Here is a 12,265-nt window from a genome sequence, read left to right as displayed (position 1 = left end):
AAGGCCCCTTTCCAGGAGAGCCCTTCCCAAGTGCTCCTAAGGGAGAGGAGGGGTTTCAGAAGCTCCCGAGTTTCTTCCTTGTCGGGCTGCCTCATTTTGACCCACTCATTTGTTGTGCAGACCAGGATCCCGATGAGTACGGGAACCCCCCAGCCTGGCCTTCCCCCACCCGCCCCCCACCACCGCCGAGGCCCTATTTCTCTTCCCAGCACCTCACTCAGTGTTGGACACGCGATTCACAGCAAGCAGAGGCTCTGGAGGGCTGGGGAGCCTGAACTGCCTGCACAGCAGCGGGGATGCACACCAGGAGCCCTGGCAGGTCCCCGTGCTGAAGTCCCGGGTCAGCCCGGTGGCAGCAGGACAGGGGGCTCCCATGTTGTCTCCTTTATGACGACACACTTGATGCTGGTTTGTCCCACGACCTGCTTCCCGAGGGGATGCCCCCAGGGCTACTCAGGGGCAGTGCAGAGGTGGAGTGGGGCTGTGCCCTGTGCCAGGGTCCCCGGTGACTGGCCTCCCACACTGCCCCACGCCAAGCCCACTCTGCCCCAGGTGCTTCTAGGGAACCTTTGCTCGGAGGAGTACTTGGTGTCCCCTAGACCCCCTGATCTGTCCCACAGCCGCACCCCGACCCCTCAGGCTGCAGAGACAGTAGAGGGATAAGGTGTCGCCTTGCACTTGGCCAACCCCAGTTCGATCCCTGGTGTCACATATGGCTCCCCAGGCCCCGCTAGAAGTGATCCCTGAGCACCACCAGGTGTGGCCTCAAAGCAAACAACAACCACAAACACCTTAAAACAAAACCAAAGAGGAGGGGCCAAGAAACATGATGCCAAGGAGGCGGCTCTGAGCCCTGCCCTGCCCAGCGCAGCAGCATCGAGAAAGCTGCCCAGCGCCACCTCTGTCCACATCACCCCCTGCCTCAGGCGCCTGCTGCATGCTGTGCTCAGACCTGCCGTCTGGCTTCTTACCGCCCCTCCCCATGCCAGGGGCCTCTACTGTGGGCCGCACGTGCCCCTGGTGAAAAGACATGAAAAGGTCAGCACAGACTCAGAACTTGGGGCTCCAACTGGATTTGGGAGTCCAAAAAGGACTTCGACTGAAGCCCCCTTAATTTGAGAGCTGGCTGTCGATGACTGACCTGTGTCCTTGGCACTTGGTTTCTTCATCTATAAAATGGGGTTTCTGATAAAAGCCTTGTGTTACCAACCCGTGAGAGGATGAAGTGAGGTGTGAAGCAGCCTGAGGCCGTCATGTGGGCCCCCTAACACAGACACAGACACAGACACACACACACAGGCACACACACAGGCACACACACACACACACACACACACACACACACTGCCCACGCCAGCTGACCCGTGTGATCACGGTCACCCACAGAGCCCACTCAACACAGGCAAGTGTTTTCTTTCCATGTCGGGGCTTTTACTTCAATTTGAAGCAGATGTTTGAGCACAGATGTGAACAGCTTTGGCCTCTGAGCGTGAGGGAGGAGCAGGCCTGCTCCCCCACAGACTGGCCCGCTCCCCTGGTCCTCTCCTCTGCTCCGCACAGCCTCAACAGATCACGCTTCCGAGCACGAGGTCCCTGTCTGCCCAGCCAGGAGCGCAGACCACTGGCAAGGACCCTGTGCCACTGCTGCCCTGGGCCAAACCCTGGGGCTGTGGTACCAGGTGTCCGCCCCGGCCCAGCCCCGCCACCATGGGGAGCTCCAAGGGAGGACGAGAAGAGCAGGCACCCAGTGTCCATCCCTCCAGGTTCCCCAGCCTCGCCGCCGCCATCGTCCCGGGCTGAGTTTGTGCGCAGGTAGCTCAGAGCCCAGTGTAGGAAGACTTCCGGGTCAGAGGGCCAAGCGCGTCCAGTGGTGGCCAATTGTCCATCCCATCATGAGTTCCCGGCGGAGTCTCCAACTCAGCTTCATCCGAGAACCCGAGCAACAGGGGGCAGGAAGGGACAGAGAGGTGAGGCTTCTCTCTGGGGGGCTTCTCACCACGTGCAGGGGTGGGTGGGGGTGGGCTTTATCAGATCTTTGGCAATGAACTTCTGCAGCCAGAGAGAGGGCATGGGCGAGGCCAGGGGCAGGCTGAGCTCTCCCCCTGCCCACCAGGGGACAAAGTGCGAAGTGGAAGAAGAGGCAATGGAGGGGCCGGGAGGGCAGCAGGGAAGCGAGACGGCCTGCTCCTCTCCCGACCCTGACAGGCCGGGGCTTCCCGGCCAGCAGCATCTCGGAAACGATGAGTCTGGGTTGGGCAACGTCGTCCTCCCTCGGGCTGGACCGCACACCAGGTCCACAGCAGCGTCCGTGGTCTGGGCCATGCTGGTCACTCCTGAAAGAAACAAGGCACCGTCACAAGTAGCCCCCCTGTACCCCGACTCCAGTGCCTGGAAGGTGACCGGCAGCAAGGGTGCCGGCCTGAACACCCGCCTCTCCCCATGCTCCCAGGGACAGGGGGCTGCATCGCGGAGGCAGTAAGGAAGGAGCCTGCCTTTGGACTTAGGAGTGACCGGTTCCAGGGCACTGGTCTTGGTGTGGGGGGACGGGCAGGGCAGCAGTGGGGAGAGGGAGCTTGAGGACGCGAAGGCAGAGAGCAGCGTCAAGCGGGTCGACCTCTGAGGGGCATCCGAGGCAGGCCAGCCCCCTTCCAGTGGCCATCCCCGCTCCTGCGAGCAGACACTGCTCAGACCACAGTACACACCCGCGCGCAGTGCATCTGCCACGCCGGGCAACCCGCCCTGACAGTCACTTAACTTCTCCCATCCTCACTCTCCTTTATAAAATGATGTCGCTGGAACATGTCTGTCATTTTCAAGTGCGCTTTTGTCTTCTTTTGTTATCACAGAGGGGGACGCCGAGTGCAGTGCTCGGGAAGCCCGAAGACCCCACTGGAAATTCTCAGCCACCCAGGCTGGGGGTTCAATGCAAGGGCTGAACAGGTCATGTTGGCCTGGCTCTTCGGGGTCCGGGATCACTCAAGCACACCCCAGAGGCACTCGGGGTCTCCAACCCTGTGATTCTTGGGGGACCCTGAAGTGCTGGAACTTGAGCCTGGACATGTTCCCTAACTGCTGTACATTCTCCCAACCTTCCAGTGCTCCTTTCCACAGAAAATAGATAAACACGATTCTGTCGGTCTGGGCCACTGTGGGGAGCACAGCAAGAGGGACCCAGAGCCTACTGCCCTCCTGCCGGTGGGGAGCCGGGCACTTCTGAGAGCCAGGAGCTAAGGGACATAATTTAAAATCTATCCTGTTCAATTTTTTTTTAATTTTTTGCGGGGGGATGGGGGCACACCTGGCAATGCTCAGGGGTTACTCCTGGCTTTACACTCAGGGATTTTTCCTGGTGGTGCTCCGGGGACCATAGGGGATGCCAGGGATGAGTCTGGGTCGGCTGCGTGCAAGGCTGGCACCTTGCCCTCTGTACTATCACTCTGGCCCCTTGTTTAACCGTTGTTAAGGTCCTCACAGGGGTGGGCGGAGAAGTCTCAGTCCGGCTCCCTGGGAAAGTGACAGGAGGGTGTGACTTGTCTGGAACAAGAGGAGCCAGGGCAGCCGCAGGGGCTTCTGCTCTACAGGGAAGTCTCAGCTGGTGGGGAGGGGCTTGAGGGGCCCCCAGGATCTCACAGAACACACGGCACAGGCACCCGTGGCCCCTGGGGCCAGGACCGCATCAGAAAACGCTTCCAAATGCTGCGCTTCTTGCGACAACCCTGAACAAACAGCTCAGTGCTGACTTTGGAAGCAAAACATCTGCGGGGCACTTCCCACCTGCTGGGGGTTGGAGCGCTCCCCTGCCCCCTCCCCACAGGAGGAGAGTGATGGTCACAGACTCCCAGAAGGGACCGTAACCCCCCCCCCCCCCCCGGCGGGCAGCAGCAGGCTGTGACTCCAGCCTGACCAGCTGTGACTCCTCTGCAGCCTCTGCCCGCTCAGGCAGCCAGGACGGAGCCAAACCGCGAGGCTGGAGGGCCGGTTAACCACAGGGCCTGGGGCAGCCACGCGGGCAGGCAGCCAGAGTAGGAGGCTGGGGCAAAGCTGTAAGTGGGGTCCCGGGGAGGGGGGGCAAGGGAGCGGGGCCAGGAGGAGGAGCACTCTCGGGCTAATGGAGGAGGGGGAGGAAAAGTGAGAGGAAGGCGCTGTCTTGATGTGGTGAGACCCCGCTCGCATTCTCCGAGCCCGCGGTGCGTGGCTGGCCCCGGCAGGAATCTGCTTTTTGTTACCGAGTCTGAGGAGGAGGATTAAGAAGCGGAAAGGAGACCGTGGGGATGCACTGGGTCTGTGGGCCAGGGACTGATTTACAGCCCGCGTCATCCCGACGCTGGCTGCCTGGGCGGGCCCTTGCCGAGTTCCTTTCTTGTTCAGTGGGCCTGTGGTCTGGGGGAGGGCGGGGAGGCTGCGCCCCGGAGCCGGCCCGGGCAGCCCAGGCAGCGATCCAAGCCCACGGCAGCCCCGCGACCCGGCAGGCGCCGGGCACCCCGCTCCACCCGAGAGCCAGAGACTTCTCTCACCAAACCCTGCTCTTCTCTCCCAGAGCCCACCTTTCCCTTGGGCTGAGCCTGGAGCTGTGTGCCCCCAGCCACCCACCTCAGCCCCCGGGGCCCAGCTCAAATACCCTCTGCCCCAGGAATGGCGAGAACACTGCAGTCACATGCCAACCGCTTCCCACTCCCCCCCATCCCCACTCCTCCCTGGGAACCCCCCCAAAGGCGTCTGCAGAGCACTGGCCAGGGGAGACCCCACGCTGCATTTGGGAAACACCCAGCCCCCGCCCTGCTTGATCCAGCCCACCACACACACGAGCATAGTTCTTCGCTTTTGTTTTGGGGTGACACCCAGCAGTGCCCGGGGCTTAATCCTGACTCTGCACTCGGGGATCACTCCTGAGAGGGGTGGCAGCACCTATCAGTTGTCGGGGATCAAACCCAGACCAGCCCTGTGCAAGGAAGCACCCTCCCTGCTACACTGGTACACTGACCCCACACACGAGCTTACCAAAGTCACAGAAAAGTCCTGCACCACGTGCAAAGCCTGTGGCCTTCCTGACCAGGATCTTGCCCAACACATTGGCTGGTGAGGCTGCAGGAGCTTCACCACGCCCGCGTCCTGGCCAGGCTACAGGGGGCAGAGGCGGGGCGAGGGGGTTTGCCCAAACACTGTTGGGCCACCGCAGATGTCCCTGCTTTGCTGTCTGCCCAGCCTCAGGCTCTGTCTCTCAGTATCTCAGCACCAACCTCAGTTGCCCAGGAGAACCACACTATCACTCCAGCTTCAGTCAGAAAGAAAGCCAGGCTGTCAGCTGTGGTGAACAGCAAGCACAACTGCCACAGACACATTGCGTGTGCGTGTGCATGTGTATGTCTATGTGTGCGCGCGCGCGCATGTGTGTGTGTGTGTGTGTGTCCAGGCCCTTATGTACACACACATGGTTCAGCGCAACCCTCCAGTACTGCTGGCTCTAGCCCCAGAGACCCCCAGCACTGAGCCATCAGCCTGCACCAACGCTTGAGTATCAGCTGGCGTGGCTCTCAAACACCACATGTGACAGAGAAGGTGGAGAGCACTCCCACCGTGACACCCACAGTACAGGCCCTTTCCTCAGAACCTCAGACTGAGAGGGTCCCCGGCCTCCCCTCCAGCGCCGGTCTTCTGGTATGTGTGGGAGGCTACGGGGAGCGGGATGGGGCGGGTGGGGGAAGGCGGGGGGGGGGGGGGGCGGGCAGGAGTGGGCAGGAGTGGGATTTCACTACGTCCAAGGCTCCAAGTCCCAGAGAATCCAGCATTCGCTGCAGGCCCTCCGTGTGGGTCCCTCGGGACGTGTCCCCAGCACCCTGGCGCTGGTCTGATATGCAGAGTCCACGGAAGTGATTCTCTCCAGTGGTGAGTGAGTTCTACCGCCTTCAGAAGATGGAGCTCCAGGCTGGAGCGCATGCCAGCCAGGCATGAGGCTCAAGTCTGACTCCCAGCATCGTGAAGGTCCCCTCCCCGAATGCCAGAGGATGTAGCCCCGGCTCCCCTGAGCACTGCCCGGGTGAGCTACTAGCCCCCGGCACTTCAGGGCCCTAACACAGAACCAGCCAAGTAGATGGAGTACTGTCCAAAGTGACCCCGCACCCCCCACCCAGCACTGCTGGGGTGGTCGCCCACCCATGAGCACAGGATTGGCCTTGGAACCTGTCGGCTTGAGTATGGTCAGACACCAGCTCCACGAAGATGCAGAAAGATCCACTGGCTTGTGGCTACACTCAGGCTCCTAGAACAGCGTCAGATACACAGTAGTATCTCCCCAAATGTTTATAGAACAAGGGAGCAATTGTTCCCAGTCACAGTCTTTCACTTACTGTCACAGTTCAATGGGGCATGTGGGTATGTTTCCTATTTCAAATGTAACATTGAGCAGGTTTTTGGTTTGTTTTTTTTTTGGGGGGGGTTGTTTTTTTTTGCGGGGGTGGGGGTTGTTGTCTTATAAATGTGCCCATGCTCTGAGGGAATTTTTGGCAATTGTTGAGAATACTGAAACAACTTGGCACCTTTTTCTTTTTCTTTTTTCTTTTTTTTTTTTGGTCTGTGTTCACTTCTAGGCTTTTTATTACTAATTAACTCTCTGCTACACAGGTCTACCAAGACCTTCAGTGAATTGGCTTCCTCTCTTGATTAATTTTATGTGCTACACAGTAACATTTGGGGGATATTTTAAAAAAGAAACATTCGGACTTCTCTAACTTTGTATGTACATTTAGTCTATGACACTTCACCTATAAAACCATTATTCACTTTTTTTTTTTTTTTTTGCTTTTTGGGTCACACCCAGTGATACTCAGGGGTTACTCCTGACTCTGCACTCAGGAATTACTCCTGGCGATGCTCAGAGGACCATATGAGATGCTGGGAATCGAACCTGGGTCGGCTGCATGCAAGGCAAACGCCCTACCCTCTGTGCTATTGCTCCAGCCCCCATTTTTCACTATTTTAAAATGATACATGCTTCTTTCTATATTTAAGCCAGATTATATTTTTTTCTTTCTCTTTTCCCTTCTTTTTCTTTGACTTTTGGGGACAAACCTGGTAGTGCTGCGCAGGGCTGACTCCTGTCTCCACGCTCAGGGATCACTTCTGGCGGACTTGGGGGACCACATGGGGTGCCAGGGATCAAACCTGGGTCGGGCACTTGCAAGGGAAGCATTCCGCCCACTGTACTATCCCTCTGACTCCTGGCAGTAGCTTTATATGTGCAGCAAAATACAACCAGTGGTATTAAAACTCCGACTTTAAAAATACAACAATTTGTCCTAAAAAGAATAGTTCGATTTCAAATGTTACTTTTGCAGGGAGGGCGAGCAGGAGGCATTTCCCCATGCTGTTGGGAATGATCTCATCCCTCACTTTTAAAGTGTGCGGACATGCGGGCTCGGAAGGGAGATTCATATTCGGTTCTGAACACTGGGTTCATCTGGGTCCCAAAGACCTACAGGACCCTGAGCAGGCTCGGTTTCCTCGTCTCTCAATGTGCACAGCAGTGACAATGAGGTGCGGCGCTGCGCTGTCCCCACCCTGGCAGGGCCGGGAGCTCAGGAAGGCGCTGACCCCGCAGAGCGACAGAACCGCGGGCAGGGCGTTTGCCTTGCGTGAGGCTGACATGAGTTCGATCCCCCGCATCCCACCTGGCCCCCTGGGCACCAAGCATGAGTAATTCCTGAGTGCAGAGCCAGGAAAAGCCCTGAGCACTTCGGGGTGTGGCCCAAAAACAAACAACAAGAGGTGCTGAGTCCCAGTCCCCAAATGGACTGGGTCCCCGCTTTGACCAATGGGGGTGTGTGAAGACATAAAACAGCACCACAGGCTGAAAAGGATCCCCCCAAGTAGTATTCAAGTCATGTCCATCTTGACGGAGAGAAAACCAAGTGTGCGGCCCCCACCCAGGAATACAGCTCATCATGGGAGAGACGGGGTGCAGCTACAGGGTGGCTGAGCCCTGGATGCAGCCGGCTAGGAAAGGACAAGTCACTAAGAGTCTACGAGTCCATGGCTCCACTCACTCGCCACGTCCAGAACAGGGACATTTGCTGGCTCATGGCAGTTGGGGGTGGGGAGTGGGGTTGCTGGGGGCTAAAAAGTGAGAGACAGGGGTCAGAGAGATAGAATGGGTGGGTAGATTGGTTGCACATGGCCAACCCAGGTTCGATCCCCCGGAATCCCGTATCGTCCCCCCCTGGTACCACCAAGCACAGAGCCTGGCATGCAGAGCCAGGAGTAAGGCCTGAGCACCACTGGGTGTGGCTCAAAAGCAAGAAAAAGGGGGAAAGTGAGACAGGAAACAGTTTCTCTGCAGACGGATCCCAATCGCCCAAGATTGCCTGTGGTGGAGGCTGTACACATCCATTACGAACTGAAAGCTACTAAGTCAACATTGTAGGGGCTGGACAGTAGATAAGGCTCTTGCCTTGCACACAGCAACCCGGGGTCAATCCCCAGCATCCCACATAGTCCCTCGGGGAGCCAACCCTGACCACAGAGTTAAGAGTGAAGTCCTGAGCAATGCTGGGCGGTGGCCCAGGAACAAACAAATATGAATCAAACACTGTAGATGGGTGAACTGTTATCTCTATAAGGTTGTTAATGTTTTCATTTTATAGGTTTTTTTTTTAATTTTTATTTTCTAGGAGTCTGTGTAAACTATAGGAGAGTAACTGGTGGTGGGAAATGTGCACTGGGGATGGGGCAGGTGTTGGAACACTGTGTGACTGAAAACCAATGATGAACAACTTTGTAACTGTGTATTTCACAGTGATTCGATAAAAAAAAAAAAAAAGCAGCAGGAACAAATTAGATCACATTCATTCTCCCCTGCAGACAAACAGTGAGCCCTGTTTATGCTTGACTCCGGTCGGCCCTGACGGGGGCTGTGCCCTGCAAACCCCCAGGCTCAGGGCTGAGACTGGCTTCCTTCACACCCCACACGTACCTCGGTGCATCTGGCAGGGCGGCCACCCTCCTCTCCCGGGCTGGGCCCAGCTGAGTTATTCTGGGCACACACACACACACACACACACACACACACACACACACACACACACACACACAGAGGCTTCCGGCCCCCAGACTTCCCAGGGAACTGGAAGCAGGTAGGGACCAGCCTCCCCCCCCCGCCCCCTCCAGGCCCCAGCACCTCCCACCCCGCCGGGCCCGGGCGCCAGGGGTGACAGGCAAGAAATTTATGAGCCGTTGGAGTTGGCTGATATTTGCTGAGGGCGGGAACGTGGTGTGAACCGAGGATCACAGTGTGTCCTGGCTGAGGGCGCCTCAGAGGTCCCGGGTGTTTAAGAGTTGCCAAGTTTGTGGCCAGAGCCCTTGGTGGGCCAGGGGAATCCACAGGGGGACCCTGGGTTGGAGAAAAATGCATTCGCTCCCCCAAAGATGCAGTGAGTGGCTGCAGAGGTGCAGGATGGGTGAGCAATTAGAACCTCAGCCCAGAGGCCTACGGCCACAGACCCCCGAGTGGGGGAACAGGGGAGAGGGTGGGGGGGGAGGGGTGCAAAATGCTGCCAGTGTTCCTATTCCCGGCTGTGCTCCCCCAAGGCTGCACTCCCCAGCCTGCTGCTGGCTCCTCAGGTCACAGCTCCCCAAACCTTTCGCTGCCTGGACCAACGCCGTGTTCCAGTCCCAGACAGTGACACGTGTCACGCTCTCCCCAGTGAGAAACAACGTCATATCCCTGTGCTGGAGGAGGACAGTGGGAATCCCAGGTAGCACGAGGTGTACCCGAGGCCAGCATCTCTGTGCATCCCGCACAGTCCTAGAGTCTTACGAGGGGTTATCTCTGCCCCGGTGGAACAAAGACCCTGGGGGTGGGGGCGCTGGCGATGCCTCTGCTTCTGCACCCCAGGATCAGGGTCAGCTCAGGCCCTGCCTTGTAGCCCAGCAGCCCTCTCCCACCACAGGTTGCAAATTTTTCTTTTCTTTTCCTTTTTTTTTTTTTTTAGAGGGACACACCCAGAGATGCTTGGGGGTTTTACTCGAGGCTCTGTGCTCAGAGATCACTTGCTACGGGCACCCTATGCCTATGGGATTGAACCAGGGGCCAGCTGCATGCAAGAACTGTATTTGTTTTCTGCAGGCCCCCAAACACTGTCCAGAAATTCCAACGACCATGCCATGAATGATTGGGGTGCTAGCCATTGGCTCCTTGCTCCCCACTTCACCTCCTCCCACAAGCTCCTAAGGGGCCCCACTATCCTCCATCACCCCGAATTTCCAGGCTGGAGAACAGAAGTGAGTGAACCCAGAGACTCCCTCACTGAGGTGGATGCCTCCAGGGAAGCCCACGGCCCCTCCCCGTCTCTGCCTCCTCTTGCCCTCAGCTGCTTCTTGCTTCCCCACGGCCACGCCCAGCATGCCACAGAGCTGTGTCCGCTCCGGACTCAGGGTTGCTGATCACCCCGCGTGATGCCAGGGACTGAGCCCAGGATTCCAGCATGCAGAGCATCTCTGGCTGCGCATGCTCCAGCTCCCGGCTCCAGAGGCCAGCTTCTTCCCACACGCCCAGCTGCTTCTCCCTGGGTTCTAAGAGACTAAGGGAAAGTGGCTGCTGCGGAGGGGGTGGGAGGCCCTGGCACAGCCTGGAGCCAGGGCCAGAGCCCAGAACGAGCCCACAGGGCCTGCAAGGGGCAGCCGGGAGGACCCGAGGCCCCTGCCGTGCAGACGCCGTCCTGGGCTGCAGGCCACGCTCTCTGGCTGCCAATCTGCTTCCCTGTACGCTCTGCCCGGCTCTCTGTGCCAGCCCTCTCTTGGCCTGGCTCGGCAGTGCTCTCCACGTCCATCAGCCCGTGCGCGGCTTTTGGCCCCCGCCCCACCCCACCCGCAGCCTAGAGCACCGTGCGGGTGCAGCGGGCCTGCGTGAGGCCTGGGGCCCAGCTGCCGCGGCTTCCCATCTGCTTCCCATCCCGCGGTGCCGGCCGGCCAACTCCACTCGGCTGCACGCTGCCGTCCAGACCCCGGGCTCAAGGAGTCCGTGACCTTCCCCAGAGCCCGAAGAGGCGCCGGGCTGGAGGGCCGCAGGCAGCTGGGCGGCCAGGTGGCCAGCCAGGTGAGGAAAACGCTGCTTCCTCACAGCTCCGGGCTGGAGGGGCTGACTCATGACCCTCACACCAGCCCCTGCCCCACATGCATCCACGGCCCCGGGGTTGGGAACTGCCCCTCTCCTCTGCTCCCACATGCCTCCCTGCCCCACCCCTGATTCGCTCAGCCAACAGGCCAATCCATGCCCGTGACCACCAGCTGGCCAGCAAAGGCCCCGCATGGCCCTGAGAGACGCTCTGGAAGGGCTCTGGCTGTAAGCATTCCATCACTGAGGGCAATGGTGGTGGCGGAGGGAGGCCATGCCTGGGGTCCCAGAGCAGCCCCCAGAACAAACCAACTACCAGAAAAACTGCAGGATGAGAAAGACACCTGCCCCCTCCTGCCTGCTGTGCCAGCGCCTTGGACCAGAGTCTGGACCTCACATGGGACTGAGGCAGGGGTTTGAGGAGGAACTGACCTTCCCCAGTCCATCAGTGATGACCGCACAGCAGTCTCCAGCAACAGAAGGGAGAGGCACCAAGTGGGGAGGCACTCACAGCCATACACACTCACACACTCTCACACGTCCACACACATGCACACAACACATGCACACATTTCCAAACGTACATACTTACACACACACACACTTCCACACACATATGCACACAACACAGGCACACTTCCACATGTACACACTTCCACATGCACACTTCCACACACATGCACACTTCCACATGTACACACTTCCACGAGTATGCACACGCATGCACACGCCTACTTCCACACACATGCGCACACACCGGATATGCATGCATAAATACATGTAGCCTGATAGGCAGCCCGGCGCGGTCACTCACATGGTCACTTGCCCATCTCTGCCGGCCCCGACATCAGATGGCATCTCTGAATTCTGACTTCCCCATTCAACCAACTGTGTAACTTTGCGCCAATTACTTTGCTTCTCTGGACTAGCGACGTTCCTCACAGACAGAGCTGTGTGAAGCTGGAGGAGGAGTCCAGAACATAAGAGCCTCATGCAGCTGTGTAGCAGTCACGGGGCAGAGCACATGTGCACACACGCACAAACACACGCACCTGGCTGCTGGCTCCCACTTCAGGGGCTGCCCGTTAGACACTGTGGGTGGCCACCGGGAGCACCTCAGTGCCTCACGCGTCCGTGCTTGTCCTCCTCTGGCACTGACCA

The 12,265-nt window shown here is 58.6% G+C and overlaps 1 protein-coding gene across 1 annotated transcript in view; it reads right to left on the bottom strand.

The window, feature by feature from the left end:
- Nucleotides 1-1,397: 1,397 nt before the first annotated feature.
- The window catches only part of ATOH8 (atonal bHLH transcription factor 8), a 29,574-nt gene continuing 18,706 nt past the window's right edge, over nucleotides 1,398-12,265 (bottom strand). Inside the window, exon 3 of the mRNA XM_055122114.1 lies at nucleotides 1,398-2,333. Within this exon, the coding sequence (XP_054978089.1) occupies nucleotides 2,328-2,333 (6 nt within the window). The 3' untranslated portion in view covers nucleotides 1,398-2,327. The remainder of the gene's footprint in view (nucleotides 2,334-12,265) is intronic.

Source organism: Sorex araneus, chromosome X, assembly GCF_027595985.1.
Source record: "Sorex araneus isolate mSorAra2 chromosome X, mSorAra2.pri, whole genome shotgun sequence".
In the NCBI taxonomy this organism is placed as follows: Eukaryota; Metazoa; Chordata; class Mammalia; order Eulipotyphla; family Soricidae; genus Sorex; species Sorex araneus.
The sequence above is the reverse complement of the archived record's forward strand: the minus strand, read 5'-3'. Positions and strand labels throughout refer to the sequence as shown.